Source organism: Sarcophilus harrisii, chromosome 5 (assembly GCF_902635505.1).
Source record: "Sarcophilus harrisii chromosome 5, mSarHar1.11, whole genome shotgun sequence".
NCBI lineage: Eukaryota > Metazoa > Chordata > Mammalia > Dasyuromorphia > Dasyuridae > Sarcophilus > Sarcophilus harrisii.
In genome coordinates this window covers 238399399-238421079 of record NC_045430.1, presented here as the reverse complement: position 1 = coordinate 238421079, position 21681 = coordinate 238399399, and the positions used below count along the sequence as shown (strand labels likewise).

At 31.7% G+C, this 21681-nt stretch overlaps 1 protein-coding gene across 2 annotated transcripts in view; it reads right to left on the bottom strand.

Moving 5' to 3' along the window:
* The window catches only part of MINDY3 (MINDY lysine 48 deubiquitinase 3), a 95870-nt gene that overhangs the window by 57062 nt on the left and 17127 nt on the right, over nucleotides 1–21681 (bottom strand). Inside the window, exons 5-9 of one of the 2 annotated variants that reach the window (XM_012551269.2) lie at nucleotides 20568–20619; nucleotides 19050–19164; nucleotides 16794–16867; nucleotides 15833–15912; nucleotides 69–139 (exon numbers count right to left, since the gene is read on the bottom strand). In XM_012551269.2, the coding sequence (XP_012406723.1) occupies nucleotides 69–139; nucleotides 15833–15912; nucleotides 16794–16867; nucleotides 19050–19164; nucleotides 20568–20619 (392 nt within the window). The remainder of the gene's footprint in view (nucleotides 1–68; nucleotides 140–15832; nucleotides 15913–16793; nucleotides 16868–19049; nucleotides 19165–20567; nucleotides 20620–21681) is intronic. The other variant, XM_031939924.1, reaches the window with a different exon arrangement.

Genomic DNA, 21681 nt, shown 5'->3' with positions numbered 1-21681 from the left:
AAGCAGTCAAACATTTGAAAAATTGTATTAAAGTTACTAATATTCAGTATTTTAAAAAATCAACTTACCTTACAATATCTTAAAGATTCCATTAATGTTAAAAAGCCTATAGTTGCTTGCTTATGTATGCCAAGAAGTTCTGTTTAAAAGGAAAAAAGAAAGATCATTTTATTACTATAAAGATCTGTATAACATTTTCTCAGTTTGGCTCAAAACTAACACTTTCTTTACTCTTTAATAAGGTTTTAATTCCTATCTCTTAGTAACATTACTATAAAGTCTTATAGACTACCTATTTGTTATCTTATGCTATTGGCTAAAATTTAGCATGTGTAAACATAAAGAATCCAATATAGTGGGATGTTTACAGAGATACACATATATACACACACATACAAATTATGTATATAAAATACATACATATGTTATGTTACATATATATGTTTTTAATACTATCAAAGGTTCATATACTACTCATTCAGATGACAGCAAATTCATCATAGGAGATAACAGTAGACCATAAACAAAGTTAGAAAGGATTTTAGAGATCAACTAATTTAACCCCTTCCTTTTAAATGAGGACTCTGATACCCAGAGAGGCTAAGTCACTTGCTGAAATTATACAGTTAAGGAATTAGCCTAAATGACAGCTGAACTTATATTCTTTGGCCCCAAATCCACTGATCTAACTACATAAGCAAATTATGTAAAATTTTAAATTAAGTATAAACACTAAAAAACATCTTTAGAAAATCTTCCCAATAGTAAGAAGCCTTTTATTCATTTAACAAAACAAATACTGAAAACTGGTAAACTACTGAGGAAAAAAAAATTAATTGCTATTTATGCAAAATAGTAGTTTGATCCTTATTTCTTTTTATTATTTCCAATAAAAATTAAGATTTTTCCACTGTGTACTTGCACATTACCAAAATTGTGGATATTCACTGTAATATAGTAAATGCAAATATAATAAAACCTCACTAATTCAAAACCAAACAAGGGGTATACAATTTTGAATTAATGAAAAGCTTGATTTATGAACTTTAATAGAAAAATTTATTCTTTCAAATAACTTAAATAGTTCTCCAGAAATCCTGTTTACACCATTAGCTGAGATTGTGCATTGTATATGAGTTAAATTTTTTGGCACTGGAATAGCAGACATTCTAATAACAATTTAGAAAGAGTACAAAGATAACTATCAATTCTTTTTCTGTTTAAACTTTATAAATTCTGAATTAATACAAGCAAAACTGAAGTTTTGTTTTTTTATTGCCTGAGGACTACTTGAATTTTTAACAACTTAATTTTCATTGTCAGAATTGCCCCCCACCAAAAAAATCCATCTTAATTATGATATAAAGTAGCTAAAGTGTTTTTAGATTCTTATCAAAAGCCAAGTACTAATACTTCATTTGATAGAACTTTGGAAATTTACAACCTAGTCTAGCAAGTTTTGTCCAATCAAACTTTTCTGTTGATAAGGGGCAAAACTTTCTATTATAATTGTCTTGATCATAAAATAAACAGAATTCAAACCAGAGTCAAAATAATTTACCTATACATAATTCGATCTTTTTAACTATTTAATTTACTATCTAAGAATGGTATGATTTAAAACTAGATTTGGCATACAATCTTCCTGATCTCATAAAATAGGATGCTGAAGGAAGTAGTAAGGACATTGTATAGAATATGGAAAAAGTCTTAACTGAGGGAATAGGAGATCTGGAGTTTAGTTCTGTGTGTATAATCAACTAGCTGCATGATTTTGAACAAATTATAATTTCTTTGGGCTTCAATTTTCTTATCTGTAAAGTGAGGGTGTTAAAATAAATTATCTCATTGTGGATTAAAAACTCCATGATTCCAAGCTTCTATATGTATGTTTTAAAACAATTGTGCATATGTATTACATATTATTAAGATATTAAATATGATCTAGGGAAAAACATGTACATTAAAATGTCTATTTCTGAAACCACTAAACTTAAAAGTTCTCAAAGAACTACAGATGAATCACAAAATCTTATGTGACAATGACATGTGACATAATCATTAAAGTCCTTAAAACTTCAAAATTACCCAGCCAGGTAGTATAACTGTTAGTAGAAAAATTCAGAATTTAAAAAAGTGACATATTGCTAACTTCATATTTGGATTTCACAAGACTACTTTAGTTTAAACCTACATAGCAGGATAATGTAAAGAAAAATAACCTTGTTAGTTCATAATGACTTTCAGGTAATTCAAAAAGATTGTAGCTGAAACTTATGCTATGTAGAAAACTTCTCATTTCCTTTAAAAGAAATATTTAAGCTTTTGTAGAGTTATGCCATATACTTACAGAATTCAACTTAGAAGGAAAAAAATTAGCAACAGACCGCTAAGAATGTAGGCAATGTACTTCTTACTAAGAATGTAGGCAATGTACTTCTTACATATCTATACCAACAAAACCCTGAAATTCTACCAGATGTAATAAAGACCAAGAAATTTAATTAAAAAAAAAAAAAAAAAAAAGGAATTTCTCCTATTGAACAATGCCACAAAAATCAGCTAAACCCTTACCACCACCAGCAAAGCCAGCATCAGCATAGGGTAACTTTCAAGTTAAACCAGAGGTGACCAGGGACACATGTAGCCTACAAAACTCTATCAGCAACAAAAATCAACTATCTTCTGCAGGACACAAGCCAATGGGATCAGGGATTTCACATAGGCTTTAAAGATTCCATACTCTGAACTTCAAAGATCCAGGCAGGGCTGACCCTGGGAGAAAGAATAAGTGCAAGAAGGTAGGAGACTCAGGACAAGATTTAACAGGGCTGATAATTCTATGTGAAAGCTGAGCCTGGCCTTAGAAGAAAAATCTCATTTCAGGAGCTAACGTTGAAGAGATGAGTAAATAAAACCAAACAATATGAAGTATTAAAATATAAAATATGTTATAACAAAAAGAGTTGACTGGGAAAAAAAAAGGTGACGATGATTAAAAAGTCATGGGCTTCCCTAAAAACTATCATTTAAAATAAAAACAAAAACGTGAATACCATATTTCAAGATATCATAAATGAAAATGCCCAGAATTATTAGGACCAGAGGTTCTAAAGGAATACACTAATAACACATACAACCATAATACATAATACACATAAGAAAGGAATACACATAAAATATGAAAGAAATCCCCAAAGTCTCAGGAACAAAACAGCTAAAATCTAGAGGCTACAATCAAAAGAAAAAATACAGCAAACATAAAGAATGAAGCAGTTTAAGTACTAAGGTTCTATACTAAAGATCAAATAAAATCTGTCAGTTCTACTAAAAATACATTATCTTGGAATCCCCAAAAGACAAAATACTAGATTTACAACCAAGAATATCTTACCCTGCAAAGATAAGCATAATATTATAAGGAGGGAAAAAATGAGCCTTTAATAGAACAGAACTCTTTCAAGTATTCTTGATGGAAGGATCACAGGTGAGCAGAAACTCTGAAATTCAAAGAAAAGAGTCCAGAGAAACTTAGAAAGACATTTATTTGAATAAACAGAAGGTGCTGTAAGATGCTATAATGCTAACATACTAATGGGAGAGAAGAAATATTTTTTCTTCAGAACAGTAAATGTCCTGAAATGATAGTGATACATTAATTCTATTCTGGAGGTCTTAGAAGAAAGAGGAGGAAAGTTATGAAGAAGGAATATATCAGTGCAGAAATAAATAAGTGGGTGGAGTTTGCCATTTCTCCTATGTAGGGTGTTTGTGAAGAATTTCACTCTTATCTAAAGTATATAAAGGAGGGTTGAATATTCACTCACAAGTCAGTATAGAAAACTATAGTCTTTTTAGTTAATCAACAGCTGACAAAATGCTCACCTGTTGAGCCCCTTTACTGGATGATCCTCGGCTTATCAAACTTTTATTTCTTAAAATAAGTCACTCAAACCCCAAACCAATACTCAAAAATAGTCTGAATAGGACAAGAGTACACATGTATTAAAATTCCTGGAGAACATCTCTCTTAATGCAGTCTAATATTTTCATCAGGATTTGTTTTAGTTTTGTTGTTGCTGTATCATATTTTTGATATGTATTATAGGTTTTGCAATCCATTAAAACCCTGAATCCTTTTTTTCAAATTAAGTTCTATATGGCCATAATTTCCTTACCTTATACTTAGAAAATTAATTTCTGAATTTGTATATAAAGATTTAACTTATTTTTTTATTAAATTTCATCTTAATTTGTACTGGGAAAATATAAATAGGTATTCTAGACATGATCTTATCTATAATAAGTACAAGATTAAAATCTTTCAAGACTTATTTTCTCTCATCCCATTTTCTTAGGAAATAATTATAATCCTATCTTTAAAATCTACTGGCTTTTGTTCTAAAAAAAAATCATTTTTTGGGAAAAAAAATATGACATGCTCATATTTTGAAACTCAAGTAATAATGCTAAGGTCATCTTATAATCTCAATTCATGCAAGATATTTCATATTAAAACTATTGCATACTAAACAACGTTGCATACTGAAATATTTCATTCTAAGTCATTCAAATTGTAAGGAAGGGATGCTTCCCAGATTGTATATTCTTGTAACATTTATCATGATTCTAAGATCTGAAACATCTATCACAATAATAGGCATACTTCTTCCTAAAGTAAAGAATTTTAGCACACTCAAGACTTTTCATCACATACAATTCTTGTTCATATCTTCCTATAAACACAGATTTTTATAAACTTCTTTCTACTCACAGAAGTCTTATTAGTTTTAATATTACATGGTACCAGTGCAACATACTACTGGTTCATCTAATCTCATTCGTCTTGTTATATGGCTGGCCAAACTCCTTTCTCAGCCATGTGTCTATTGGATATCTCTCAGAATAATTCTTGAATAATCAGTAATATTTTATAGTCTCTTTTTGTCAAATACATGAATCTCGCCACTGTCTCTGAGGAGATGCACAAATTCTTAGAAATCATGGTGGTTTTATGAATCACAACTATATAACCAAAAAGGACATTTCTGTTAAACCCATCTTTTATTGGTTACATGTTCCAAATGCAAGTTAGCCATAGACTGTCAATTCAGCTTGTAGGCCTACACCGCGGCACTATGTAGAAGATGATGCTAGTTTTTCTGGCACCTATTAATCCAGGTCCAAGTCACAAATTCAGGGTTTCAGAGGAGGATGTCTGTGTCCTGGATGTGTTCCTGGGGAGGAAGTCATAGGTCCCAGGATGTTCATTATTAGAGGAGCAGAAGTAACCAACACTGGTATCACACCCCCTTCCCTCAAAAAACAACAGAGCAAGGTCTCTGCTGCAACTTCTAGACCAATGTGAATTCTGCAGCAGAATAATCAGGACAAGAATTCCAGACCTAAGCAAAGCCTTGGTTACATCACAAAGTTTTATCACTTAGGACTAGGAGAGCTTTCTAGATGGCTGACAACAGCCGAGTCCAAAAGTGTCTACTCTTGTTTAGACTTAACCCCAGGTTGGGAACTTACACAGCTCAGGCCTGAGGGTGAGCTTAGATATCCTAAGTCAGAGCATTCTGGGAAAGCTTACTAATCCTAATTCTGAGCTAGAATAATAATAAAATAATAATAATAATAATAATAATAATAATAATGATACTCAATATTTCAATAAAACAGCAATGGGACAAGCCCAGGTCATTCCTCCAGGTATGTGCAGAGCATAATCTAAATAGGTCCAAAAACAAAGTCAAAAGATGGAAGAATGAGAAAATAAAAATAGAATCCCATGACAAAAAAATGTTAATGTTCAAGACACACAAAGAGAAGAAAATTACTACAAAATACTATAAGCAAAGCTTAAAAGAAAAAGCCAAAGGCATAAATTCAACTTGATTTCCCAGAAGAGATGAAGCAAGATTTTAAAAAGCCAATTCTGATGAGAATCTAGTTCACTCATTCTCTCTCCTCTTCCTCTACTGTAAAAACTTTTTCTTGCCTCTTTTCTGGCAGATAATTTCCCTCTCTCTTTCTATCAGTATATTTCTCTCACATCTTGATTTTTTTTTTTATACATAGTATCCCATTATATTCAACTCACACCTGTGTCCTCTGTCTATATATACTTCTAACTGCCATAATGAGAAAGTTCTAGAGTTGCCAGTATCATTTTCCCATGTAGGAATATAAACAGATGAATCTTAAGTTCCTTATGATATTCTTTTCCTAACTATCTCCTTATGCCTCTCCTGAGATCTGTATTTGAAATTCAAATTTTTTATTTAGCTCTGGTCTTTTCATCATGAATGCTTCAAAGTTCTCTATTTCATTGAATATCCACCTTTCCCCCTTAAGGATCAAATTCATTTTTGGTGGGTAGGTGATTCTGGATTGTAATCCTAGTTCCATTGCTCTCCAGAATGTCATATTCCAAGTCCTTCAATTCCTTAATGTAGAAGCTGCTAAATCTTGTGTTAACCTAACTGTAACTACATTATATTTGAATTGTTTCCTTCTAGATGCTTGTTATATTTTCTTCTTAACCTGGGAATTCTGAATTTGGCTATAATATTCCTGGGAATTTTCATCTTGAGATTCAGGAAGTGATCAGTGGATTCTTTCAATTTCTAATTTACCCTCTAGAATATCAGGACAGTTTTCCTTGATAATTTCTTGAAAGATGATGGCCAGGCTCTTTTCTTTAGATCTTGGCATTTAGGTGGACCAATAATTTTTAAATTATCTTTCCTGGATCTGTTTTCAGATCAGTTGCTTTTCCAGTGAGATATTTCACAATGTTTTTTTTTTTTTTCCTTATTTTTTCATTCTTTTGGTTTTATTGTTTCTTAATTTCTCATGAAATCATTGGCTTCCATTTGCTCAATTCTAATTTTTAAGGAATTATTTTACTCATTGAGTTTTTTATCTCCTTTACATTCAGTCAATTTTGCTTTCTAAGGCATTCTTCTCCTCATTATCTTTTATATTTCCTTATTTCTCTTCCTAATTTTCCTTCTATCTTTTTTGATTTTCAAAATCCTTTTTGAGCTCTTCCATGATCTGAAAGCAATTTTTATTTTTCTCGGAGGCTTTAGATGTAAGAACTTTGACTTTGCTATCCTTCTTCTGAGTGTGTATTTTCATTTTCCTTGTCACAAGAGTATCTTTCTATGGTCAGAATCTTTTTCTATTGTATACCCATTTTCTCAGTATATTACTGGGCTTCTATTTCCAGGATGGAGAGGGCAACATAGGGTCCAGAGATTTTGTGCAGCTGTTTTCAAAGATCCTTCTAGAGACCTGTACTGTGAGAGCCAGCACTGCTACCCAGATCTGAGTATGAACAAAGCAACAGAGTGTTATCTCAATGTCAGCAAAGAGGGCCCTACAATCTCCCTCTGACCAACCCTTTGTCTTCCCATCTATGAGTTGAGATCTCCAGAAACTGCTGCTGTAGCTACTATGGCCACTGTTGATTCAGGGGTTCCCAAAACTTGCTCCTGATTTGTTGGGGCTCCCCTTACATTCTAGTGGGACAAACCTGTCTTGCCGACCTTCCAAGTTGTCTTTAATGTCTGTGAGATGAGAGGTCTGGAGATTGTTGCCACTGCTGCTGAGTTAGAGGCTTGGAGGCCCACCTTGGCTTGCTGAACTTGGGGCCATGCTCCAGGCAACCTTCCAAGCCAATTTCACCTGAAAAACTGTACTACTCCATTTTGTTGTGCATTCTGATGCTTTAAAATTTGTTTAGAGTCATTATTTAGAGATATTTGGAAGGATCTGGGCAGGCATTGGCCTGGTCTTTTGCCTTCAATACACCATCTTGGCTTTCAAAGAAATCTCAGAAAACTACTCAGGTCTCTTAGGAACAGAGTATTAAGAAAGATTATAATTCATAAATCACATCCTAAAAGAATCACCCAAATTCCCATGAACACTGATGTTAAAATCCAGACTGTGTAGGTCAAAGAAAAAAATACTGCAAGCAAACAAAAGAAAAGAATTTAAATACTGAAGAGCCAGTCAGTATCGCACATAATTTAGCAGCTACTATCAAAATAGAGCAAAGAGCTTGGTATACAACTTATTTCAGAAAGCAAAGGATATAGATTTAGAACAAAGAATAATTTATCCAGCAAAACTGAATATAAACCTATGGAAGGAAAAAAAAAATGGACCTTTAATGACAGAGAACCTCCAAGCATTTCTGCTGAAAAGAATAAAGCTGCATAGCTCTGAAGTTCAAACTCAAATGTAAAGAAACATAAAAAAGACAAACAAATGAAAAATCTTAAGATGAAAAAAGAATGAACTATTCATATTCAAATACGGAGAGATGTATTTATGTTCCCTTTGAACTCTATCATCATCAGGGGACTCAAGAGTCTAGTTAGATACTACAATTGGTTTTGTAAAGTCTTGTTGATCTTAAAAGAATGGAAAGAGAAAGGAAAGGACTAGAGAACCTGCTGGCAACTAAATCTCATTCTCACTTAAACTGGTAAAAGAAGGTAAAAATCATATATATATACAGATAAGCACAGAAATACACCTGACTAAACAAGGCAACAGAAGAAGAAAGAGAGAAAGGAGAAGGAGTAATTAGAGGAATTACTATTAATTGAAACAGACTAATTCAAGATCTACAAAAATATTTATAATTCTGTTTCTGTGGCAGCAAAGAATGTAGATCTGAAGAGACGCTCATAAAATAGGGAATAAATGTGATATATAAATGTGATAGAATACTGTTGTTCTATAAGAAAGAATTTTTTTAAAAAAAAGTTGGTTTCAAGGAAGATTTTTATGAACTGGTACAGAATGATGTGAATAAAATGAGTAAAGCAATTTAAACAACAACAATGATACAGTAAATCACTATTGATCAGAGAAATGCAAATTAAGACAACTCTGAGATGCCACTACACACCTCTCAGATTGGGTAAGATGATAGGAAAAGATAATGATGAACGTTGAAGAGGATGTGGGAAAACAGGGACACTAATACTTTGCTGGTGAAATTGTGAATACATCCAGCCATTCTGGAGAACAATTTGGAACTATGCACAAAAAGTTATCAAACTGTGCATACCTTTTGACCCAGTAGTTTTTCTATGGGGCTTATATCCCAAAGAGATCTTAAAGGAGGGAAAAGGATCCACATGTGCAAAAATATTTGCAGCAGCCCTTTTTGTAGGGGCAAAAAACTGGAAATTGAGTAGATGCCCATTAGTTGGAGAATGGCTGAACAAGTTATATGGTATAGGTAAATGAATATTATTGTTCTATAAGAAATGATCAGGAAGATGACTTTAGAGAAGTCTGGAGAGATTTACATGAACTGATGCTGAAGTGAAATGAGCAGAACCAGGAGATTATTATACATGGCAACAATAAGATTATATGACAATCAATTCTGATGAACTTGACTCTTTACAATGAAATGAGATGATGCCAGTTCCAATGATCTTCTGATGAAGAGAGCCATCTACACCCAGACAGAAAACTGTGGGAACTGAATGTGGATCACAACATAACATTCTCACTCTTTTTGCTCTTGTTTCCATTTTGTTTTCTTACTCATTTACTTTCCTTTTTGATCTGATTTTTCATGTGCAGCAAGAGAATTGCATAAATATGTTTACATATATTGGATTTAATATATATTTTAATATGTATAACATATATTGGATTACTTGCCATCTAGGGGAAGCAGTAGAAGGAAGGAAGGGAAAGTCTGGAACACAAGGCCAAGCAAGTGTCAATGCTGAAAAATTATCCATGCATATGTTTTGAAAATAAAAAGCTTTAAAAAAAAATAACAATGATATGGTAAAGACAAACAACTATGAAAACATTAACAACTCTAATCAGCAAAATGAGCAATCATCATTTTAAGAGGACAAAAGATGAAACATGCTAACCAGACTCCCGGTAGAGAGGCGAAGTACTCAAGAGTGTAGAATGAGACATATTTTTATTGGACATGATCAATTCTGAAATTTGTTTTGTTTGATTATAGATGTTTGTAACAGATATTTTGCTTTTCTTTTAATCTCATTTGGGGGAAGGAAAGTTGGATGGAGTGAGAGGGAGGGAAGACTTTTTTTTTTTTTTGCGGAATAAAAAATATAATTTAACAAAAGGAATGGAAAGATCACAGATGAGAAAAAGAGTACCCTAATGCAGGAAGATTTATACTTTGATAAATGCTATGTTAAGAAAGTTAGGTATTTTTTCCTTGCCTTATAAAATAATGTTTATTTGAAGTAAAAACCAAGATCCGTTTTGTCTGCAAGCCTTTTTTATATGAAGAGAACCAAAAATTATTTTCACTTAATTATGTGAACCAGAAATTTTTCTGTAAGCAATGAAGTAGGTCAAATAAAGGTACAGCTCATGATTTTCTTAGTCCTTAATATACCTCAAGCCAAAACTGCTTTAAAGTTTATGAATGTTGAAAAAGAAGGGAAGAGGAGAGGGAGAGGAAGAAACGGGGAAAGAGAAATTTCTACATTCTAAGTTATTTCTCTAAATCAATTACCACCACCTAGTGTTAAGATTAAAAATTGCATTAGCTATTGCTTTGTAATTTTAAATAGTATCATTAAGATAAAAAACAAGGTTTTTGTCCAATTCTCACAACCTCTAAATTCTTACTAAAACAGGAATCATGTAAATGAAAAAAAATAATTTCATCTGTAATCCACACTCTAGGACACCAACAATGAAACAATCCAACAAACTAACAACAGAGAAAGCTAATCCTAGCTCGTAATATACTTGCTAAGTATCTTCATCTCAACCATCTACCAGGATCTTGCAGAGCTGCACGGATTTGCAACAGAACTACTTTTAAGCATCCTCCCTCTCTGTTGTTGGAAACCAAAAGACAAAAGCTTATCCTAGTAGGGAGGACAGTGTGGCAGTGTTATTTTGTAGGTCAACCAAAGAAATGAGGATTAAAAGGAACTGGGCAGGGCATGGTATATGTGTGTGTGGTACTCCAGTAAACTAGAGGGAAAGAGCCTACCATCCATCTTGGGTCAGTACTGTCTCCCCCCATGACTCCCCCAAAATCACTTTGGCTACGAACAAGGGCTGGTAAAGAAAGGAAAGAAGAAAACAGGCATTCGTTAAGCACCTATCATGTGCTAATTACTGGGCTAACCACCTGAGGAGTTAGTTGCTATCATTATCCCCATCTTACATTTGAAGAAACTGAGGCAGACTGCCCAGGCTCAAAGATTAAGTGTCTGAGGCCAAATGTAAACCGGGGTAGGTTTCTCTCCAGGCCAGGTGCTCTCTGAAACAAGTCACTTAACTGCCTTTTGTGAAATATAACTGTCCAGAATTATGAGTTCTAAAGCCCGGAAATATCTTCAAAGGGGAAGGAGGCAGAAAGTGAGCAACAAGGAAGGGAAAAAAAGAAAAAAACAAAACTTGATTACCAAAGATCTCAAGAGGAAGAAAACTCAGTTAAAGACCTTGAGCACAAGAAGATAAATCAACAAGGAAGCTATTAATTAACAGAAAAGAATAAGTCCTCCAACAAATTCATCTATGAATAAATATTGCAAGATAAAGGAAAATGAATCAGCAGTGACCCTCTGGAAAGGGCATGGAACCACAGGTGGCTGTTCCTGAATGATTCAAAAGAGAAAAAAAAAAAGAATTGTGAAAGCAAAATTCATGACCTGCACAATAGAAATAAGTAACAGGACAAAAGAACCCAAAACAAAACAAACAAACAAAAAAACTTTGGCTCCATAGAAGCAATTTTCATCAAAGAAACAGAAGACAGAATAACTGATTGGGAATACAAAGAGAAGTTTAAAAAAAAAATCAATAACCTTAAAAGAACATGATCTCCATATAAGCAAAGCATCAATCCCAAGGCAGAATGTGAAGCCAACTAAAGGATTGCAGGTGAACCAGGGAAATATGAAATCTTCTTTTTAAATAGGCAGCTACCCTAAAATACTATAACAAACTATTTACACATAGTAAAATGTGTATTTGAAACACTTTGGAATAGAGTTATTCTGGAGAGCAAAATTTTCTAGAGCATTAAGTGCTTATCTATTATTCATCAAAACCTCTTTTATTTGTTTTTGATCAACAGTTTTGTAAATATTAGACTTGGGAGTTAGGAAAATGTAGGTTTAAATCTACCTCAAGCACTTATCATCCATGTAATCCTATGCACGTATTTAGCTCCTCTTAGCCTTAGTTCTCCATGAGCACCTGCCTCATACACATGCACATATGCACATGTGTATGTCTATGTCTATGTATAAGACTGGTCCTGTGATCAGACTAGATCTGTGATTTTTCTAGTATAGAGAAATACTTTTTGGATAAGGAAATTCTACCAATGTAGGTGGCTATCTTTTCTGCAACTTGCAATCTTCAAGTGCTGTTGAGGTATTAAGAGGTTAAATAAGTTTCCCAGGGTCCCAGCTACCATGTGCTAGACAGGATTTAAACACAGGTCTTCCTGATTATGAGGCTAGTTTTCAATGCACTAAGCCATTGTATCCCTTGTATAACCTATCAGTTTTTAAAAGTTCATATAAATATGAGTTATTTTTTTGTTTTTGTTATTATTATACTTTCTGATCAGAGTATAATGTAACAAAACTGAACCTTTTGTTGGTGGCTCAGGACATTATTATGAACCAATTATTCCCATTTCAATGTTTTCTAAATCTAACTCTGGAGGTATGGAAGGTTAATTGCTTAAAACTATTATAGCTCCAGACTGCTGGGCACTTTTTGTTCTTCTTTGTATAGCTTTTTCTGTATTTTGCCACACTAACACTCAAAAGGATAAAAAGCAATCACTAAAACAATAATAAATAAGATTGACTAAAAGAAAATTGTTTAAATTGCTTTAAATCTAATATAAGTTGAGAAAAACCAGTATCAAGTCGGAACAAAACAAAACAAAACAAAACATAACATGTCTCCTCCCCTAAACTGGGGTGAATGGAACAGTATTCAAATGAGGCAATTACCCAAAAGAGGATTATTTTTACCTTAATAGATAGCTTCCAGTTACTCATACTACATTTTAATGTATAATATTTTTGACAGAAAAAGAATATGCATCTGAATCATCTATGTTAATTTATTAAAGCTATTCATTTACATTTTCCACAACAGTACTGAGAGTTTGAAAGCTCACAGAAAATTAGCTTCATTTTTCATTTTCATTAACCCTTGACACCAGTTCACTCACTGTGGTACACCAATTCTCTATTGAAATCAGAATATCTACAATATACTCAAAAGCAAGAACATAAGGAAAACAAGCAAAATGTCTGTCATATACTGGCAAAATATTGCCCTGAACATTAACTTTTCACAATTTTATCATACATTATATTCAAAATCCCATAATGTTAAAAAAAAAAAACCTTCTATAATGCTATTTTTCCAGACACCCTATAAAATTAATGTTTTTGCTGTTTATAACTTAATGGAACAAATTAGCTAAGTTGGGTTTGCTGTACCTATATTGTAAGTCTCTCCCTTGATTTCATCAGCTCCTACGGGTTCTCCTGAACTTCAATCCCACAACATCAATTTCCAGTTGGACATCTGCAATGAGGCATCTCAAACTCAACATGTATAAAAGAGAACTAATATTTTCCCTAAAACCATCCTCCTCCAACACTTTCCTATTTCTCCTATAATCACCATCATCATCTATGCAGCCACTTGAATTTTATATTCTTAAAGCCATGTTTAGCTATTTTCTCTCTACCCTCCCCTTATATCTAATCATTTGTCAAGACCTGTTGATTTTTATTTCCATAACTTACCTCACAATAACCCCTCTTTCTCTGTATATGATTCCATATTAGTTTGGATTCTCGTCAAGTTTCACCAAGTCTACTACAATAGACTCTCTGTTTCCAGTCTCGCCAAATCCAATCAGTTCTCCACAAATAAGTCAAATTAATATTCTTAAGACACACATTTGACCACACATTACTCAAAATCTCCAAAAGCTCCTTAATATGTCTCTAGGAAAAATATTCAAATTCCTTAGTCTAGTATTTCAATCTCTTCCCATTTTGTTTTCCACCTATTTTTTGGATTTATTTCTTATTCCTCTACACCATTAATTCTCTCTTATTGTCCATGAAGGTGGAAAGTCTGTGGACAAGATATTATAGTTCCCATATCTATGTACTGGAAGTAGTTCTTCATGTCTAGAATTAAATTTCTCCTTAAATTCTAGGTCACAGAGTCTTTAATTTCTTTCAAAGTAAAGCTCAGGTGATAATTTCTACAAAGTCTTTATTGATATCACCTGATAACATCCTCTTACTCTAGCAAATACTCTATATTTATTTGTGGACATGTATTCTTCCTTCCCTTTGAAAGCAGGGATCATTTCTTTTTTTGTATTTTTTAGCACCTAGCATAATACCTTGCAAAAATAAATGTTTGAAAATCTTCTGAACTGGACTCAGGAAAAGAGAGTCAAATGAGAGAAATTGCCATAGAACTGGACAGCTTTAAAGTTACAATTTTCTGTTTATTATTTTGGCTAAATGTATGGACTTTAGTATTGTATAAGACTTATATAAAGGGGATGCATCAACCAAACCACCTAATTATACCTTCTTCAGCATACTGTGAATCTCCTAACTATGAGCAATATCTTCTCCCTCCTTAAAAGTCTGTCACTATGATGAACAAAGCCTTCTAACCCTATGTTTTTGATCTATGTACAGTACTGGAGACAAGAGGTTAAGTGACTCAAGGAAATGAATTCATGTTACTAAAGAAGAGAGAAAGGAGTTAGTAGCATAGTGCAAAGAACAATAAATTAAGATTGCCAAGAAAATTAAAATCGCCACCCAACTTTGTCAATAACTGATTGAATGACCTGGAGCCACTAACTCTCTTTAAACTCCATGGGCTTCAGTTCCCTCATCTGCAACCCAAGAAGCCTGAATTAAATGATCCTTAAGTTCTCTTCTAGTTCTAGAATTGATGATTTGGGGAATTTAGGAAGAAGGAAAGATATGTTTCTGTGGGGTTTTTTCTATGAAATTGTATTCTTTCAGCTATTTGGAACTAGGACATTTCCAATACATACTTGTAATAAAACACACACACACACACACACACACACACACACACACAAAACCAATTATTGTAAAAATAATGATTAAGAAAAATGTCATCATTTTAAATGCAGTTACTATTGTATGGCTTTACTCTTAAAGAAAACCGTAATTTAACCGTATCATTTTATGAAAGGCATGCATTGGCAAACTATGGCAATTACTATCCAACTTTTTCCATACTTTTTCCGGTAATTTCTTTTAGAAAGTCAAGCCTATTCTATTTTCAACTGTAATCAATTAGAAAATTGTCTTTCTTTGAGTAGTTGGACTGAGTAAATGATTTCTGCAACACATTAATATTAAATGGGGGAAAATGGTAGATTTCTGAAATGAAATGATCAGATTTATTATTAGATATAATCCAAAAAATTTAAAGTAGCAAAAATATTAACTTACAAATAATGGGACATAGGAATTCCAAAATTGTGAGTATTTGTGAGAGTTCTCTATATACTCTTGTTTATAAAGGCTTCTCAGATTTATTTTATATTTCAACTTAAGAAAATTAGGTAGATTATAAGTACCTCTGACCCTGTAAAGGATTCTACTATTGGGACACTCTTGTCCTCTATAAGGTAATGGAAAGCTAGAAAACAGACAGAAAAAATAATCAATTTACACTAGACAAAAAGTATACAATCAATAAAAGTTATACAAATAATAAAGAATATACTTACTCATTCCTGAGCACTCTCTATCTCCATCCCATACATTAGAAACAGCATGCCCAGTTAGTAGAAGGTTAATTAAACTTTGGCTATTTAACATAAAAAAAATCTGTAATTAATAAACAAAAACCCAGAAGCAAACAATTATTTGTTTTTGAATAAAATTATTTTAAAGGCACATATCATTTAACTTTTAATTCTTTGTATTGAATTCTATGATTTTAGGGAGGGGGGAAGGGTAGAGATGTCTTAATTCCAAAATTTTTCATTTCTTAAATGTCACCTGATCCTTAAACTTTATTCCCTATTCTATATATTTATATAGAACATTACATATTCTATATAAATTTAAGATCTTTACAAAAGATAGTATTATATAAGTGAAGAGAATGTTAAACTGATAATATTCAATATTAATACCATTTACTTTCATTACTGAATATCAAAATTATTAATTACAGGTATTGAAACGTGTTGAATTCACTCGAGAAAGTCTGTGTGACGTCAAGAAAATAAGTGGCAATTAGTGACTACAACAATGTAATGGACAGGATTAATCTTTTTGCTATTTTCTTTCCACATCTCTTGAAAATTATTTTGAATAAAAGTAACAGAATAAAGTGAAGAAAAGAATTAGCTAAACAGTTAAGGTTAGAGAGATGGGATGAAATTGGTACTAATTTCATTTTTAAGAAGAAGTAAATTTTATTTGGAAAATATTCATCTATGAAATGGAAACAAAATAGAATTTCAAAAATCACTAAGTTTCATTTTCCTAAAGCAAAAGTATTATCCTGTGAAATATAAATATCTTTAATATATGGAAGAAAACTTCATTCAATACTTTATATATAAGAAAATCAAGTCATAAAAGAACAAGTTATGTTCCTGAAAACAATACTGTTAACTAGTTCCTAGTACAGTGTCTTATATTATGTGATGACTGTATAAAGACATCTTAATTCATTACCTGCCATGTCCATATACAGGATCTATCAAAGGTTCTGTTGAATCTTCAATTTCATTTTTTATGTTTTCAATACCCTAAAGAAACCAATTATTACAATTCATTGGCATGTTTTTAATTAGATTAAAAGTGTTTTACACTGATCAATCCCTAATATAAAATAAACAAACAGGAAAAACAAATAATGTTGCTTGTGGCGAGACATCTCAAGTAAAAAGAACAAGAAACTTTATTAGAAAGGAACACAAGTCCTAACATTATTTTTTTTTGGGGGGGAGGGGCTACAATAAGTTCTGTGAACTTAGAAGGATAATGAGATATATTTCTTATGTTAAAAGATTTAAAATTATGCTCTGAATTTAGGAGGTAAAAATTACTTAACATTTTAATTTTTACTTTTTTAGGGGGGAGGAGACAAACATTTCAAGTTATGCCTTTATTCATGGGGAAAATCTGATGTAGAAACTGTTTTCACAATCTGTATAAGACAACTGCTTGAGGTCATTGAGAGGTTTGATTTGTACATGGTCACACAGCTAGTATATGTTAAGGGCAGGGCTTGAATACAGGTCTTCTTAACATCAAGCCTAACATTTTATTAATTATGATTCAGTCTCTCAGTTTGCCTATTATATCTACTCAGGTATATATTAGATTATGGTACCTAAATGAGAAATGCCCAAGTATATTTCAGAGAATTCTGTGTGCTTAAAATATACACTAATTGTATTTGGGAAAAGAAATTACCCACAGTAAAAGGAAATGTTTACCCTACACAGTGGGGTTTAAAAAAAAAAAAAAAAAGGCTTTAATCTGATCTTGTATTAACATAATCTTCTAAAAATTAAGTTGAATAGTATTAAAAAAAAAAGATATGACTTCCTAACTTATGAGTAGACTATATGTATTTGTGTAACAAAGACACAGGATGCTTAATTCACTGCTTACAAAAAGAAATAGATTCAGATAAATGCTCAAACCAACATAAAGATATAGTTGGATTAGGCTAACAGCTATCTGTAAAACTATAATGACAGACCAATATCAAATGCATCCTGAATACCTCCAACACTCATAAGTACTGCAGGAGGATACAAAAACAAAATAATCTCATTGAACTTTTTACTAATCAACTCACAAGGCAGAAAAGTACATGGCAATTACCAAATATGGAGGGAGAGATCACCGTAATGAAATGATCTATGAAAACTTCACATTCAAACAAATGACAAATAGGTAGAAATTAGGCAGAACAAAGTTTTTAGGCAGGTAAAATGTCATAAGCTCAATAAAGAATGGTCCTGGTAGTTTATCAAAATAGGTCAATGTGCACAGATAATGTAATGGATTTGTGTAGTTAAGTAGTGAGAAGTATGAATGAAAAAGTAAGTAATCAAATTAGAAAGGGATTTAAAATGTCATACTACATGTCAAGAATCCCAGTAAGCTTTTGACCAAAATAGTAATTAGGAAAACTAGTTTGAGGGCTAGCTGCAAGATGGACTGGAATGTAGAGAGATTTGAGAAAAGTGAGGAAATAATGATGGTAAAGACCTTTACTGATGGAGGTGGGATAAAAGAAAGAGGCAGATGCAAGAAACGCCATGAATAAATAATCAATGGAATTTGCTGACTGATTCAATATTGGGGATAAAGAAGAAAGGTAAAAAGGTTATTAAAGATCACTGTGGTTTTGAATTTACATGACTCTGAGAATGGTTGGCAGAAACAGTAGCCAGGAGGAGAAAGCACTTCAGGGTAATGATGAGTTCTATTTAGACTTGGGGAGTTTTGGGAAATAACAGGATAATAAAGTAAAAATGATCAGTAAGAAATTAAAGATGAGGAGCCCAAACTGGAGAAGACAGGATTTGAGGTATAAATTTGGGAATCATCTAGCTAGAAATGATCATTAAACCTGTGAAAACAGAAACTAAGGAAAGAGAATGCTAAGTAAAAAGTGGTGAGGAAAAGAGATAAAAGAGAAAAAAACAATTGGATTTGGTCATTAGAAAGTTACTGGCAATCTCTACTGATTACCTCACTATAGTGTCTGAGAGTGGGGAAGTTAACTCTTAAAAGGGTAAAGAATAAGTAGATAAGGATTTTTTCCCTTATAGTATGAAAAAGAATATAGCCATTTCTAAACTTTAAAACAAAAACATCTAAAATTTAAGACTAAATAATATTCATCTAAAAGAGGAAAGAAAGTACTCAACTGAAATTAACAAGTGATAGGTATTCACTTCTTAAACAAACCTTTGTGAGTATCACCGAATACAGAAAAAGCAATACTCCAAATTTGTTTGCCCACATGGAATACTGATCCCAAATAGCTTCTTTTAGTTCAGGAAAACTTTTGAATGATTTTTTGCTGGGGGGAAAAAGGAAATGAACATTAGTAACTTAATCATAAAAAGTATAAACCAATAATCAAGGAAAAGGCAGAATTGTTGATATTTTAAATTATTTTATATGTTTAAAAAACTATAACAAATAAGATGTTGAGTATTAAATAGGTTCTCATACAATCATATCCTTCACTACATTGAATTCCCAATCCCTGTATTTATGCACACCTGCATTTTTGATTTCCTTCACAAGCTAATTGTACAATATTTCAGAGTCTGATACTTTTTGTACAGCAAAATAACGTTTTGGTCATGTATACTTATTGTGTATCTAATTTATATTTTAATATATTTAACATCTACTGGTCATCCTGCCATCTAGGGGAGGGGGTGGGGGGGTGAGAAGTGAAAAATTGGAACAAGAGGTGTGGCAATTGTTAATGCTGTAAAGTTACCCATGCATATATCCTGTAAATAAAAGGCTATTAAATAAAATAAATAAATAAATAAATAAATAGACCTGAAAATGTCAAAAACAAAAAAAAAAACAAAAAAAAACAATCATATCCTTCAGCAGAGATGATTAGACTATTAGTTTTGCCCAATACATGGAATCCAGTAAGACAGAAATGCTACTTGGGAGGGATATCATCATATCTCGGACCTAAACATTATATGGGTAATGTCTGGGATTAACATTATTCAATTATAAGTGTGTGTATGTGTAATTTAGAAAATAAGGTAGATTTGATGCAATTCAGTCAAAAAGAATATTGAATTTCTCATGATAAAAATATTTGCTAAACAGAATACTTCAAATGATTACAAAAATTTTCTTTTTTGGAAGTTCTTTAGAATTATGAAATCACTGGAAAAGTTAAAAAACAAAAAAATTTAAAAAACACCTCCTGAAATATCAAAAAAAATTTATTATAGATATGAATATGAGAAACCAAATAACAATTAAGCTAATTTCAAAGAAAGTGCTGTCTAAATTCTGATCCAAACTTCACTTTAATAAATTAATCAGGAAGCATATCTACTCTTTTATCATATAATAAAGAATTGAAAAGAAGTTGGGAACCATGTAAATCCTTCTATTCTCTTAGAGTAAAGACAATTGTAATTTAGCATTAATTACTTTTTTTTCCCATTTTCCCTATGAAAATAATTTCTATGAATAAGTTATTATTAATTTTAATAATTAAGAATTGGGGAAATTTTTATATATAATAAGCATATACTATTTTCTATCCTTTAAATACAATATAAAAAAGTTATTCTCAAAGTATTCATTTAAAATTCACATTCAAAAGTTTCAATACTATATTTTAAAGCACCTTTCCCCTTTCCATAGTATGAATGAACTTCAAAAAGTAATGTGCCCACAAAATAAGTATTTTAAATGTTCCAACATGTTACTTACTGAATTAATGAATGAAACCGCTCAAAGCCAAGCTCTTCGACAGCCAAGGCAGCTATACATAAAAGACACTTTTCAGCACTACACATGGCAAATAAATGACACAAGATACACACAGCAAGCTATAAATATTTTCAAGCTTCAAATATAATGTCTGTCTCTTATTTCCTTCCCCCGCTTAAGATTACCAGTTTATCTTCAATTTTATTATTATATAAAGAAATAAAACATTTTGGCATTTAAATTTTTGTGATTAAACTAAAATATTTTTGACACAAATTACAAAATATTAATTTGATAGTTACATTTCCTTTTAATTAAGCTAAGCTATTAGGGCTTGCAGAATGGGAAGAAATTTCAGGTTAGTGTTTTGCCCAATTTATAATTGTAAGCATAAATTTAGACCTTTTAAATTTTTATTAGCAGTGTTAACTAAGTTACACTTTACAATCAACTAAAAAAAAAATTACTTTTTAAAGAAAGGTGAGTATCATTTTGTAATGCAGGAATTCTACTTTTTAAAAGTTAAAATATCTAACATTCAATTTAGTAAGTCTGCTTTTAAAAATACTTATTTTTTAAATTTTGTCATCCATTGTAAAATATTCTTTCATTATTTTTTTCCTTTATCTTATTAATTTTTGGTGTTAAATGCCTCAAATGTCAAAGACATAGCAATCTGAGTATATTCAGGTTCAACAACTGCTTTAGATCTGTTTCCTTGCAATTATTCAAACAATTTTTGAGTACTTTTGTCAATTTACCTCTTTATCAATTGTATTTTAAGAATGTACAAATATAAATGAAAAAAAAACCCCACAAAATAATGAAATAAAAGGAAACAATATCCCTAAAAGTCTTGTATCAATGCAAATGCCTCATTTCATTTAAAATAAAGAGGCCTTAAATTCTAGCATTTAAAAAAAAAAAGAGCTAATGAACAAAACTTCTCAATGACCAGCTATGAAAAATTCCTACTGAATGATTCTGAATTCAGTTTAAACCTAACCTGAATCTTCTGAAAAGACAAAAACTTAAGATACTTTAATAATTAAGTAGAGAGGTGAATTCATGTACCAAATACATTACTCATGGAAACAAAGTTGTAATTGAACCT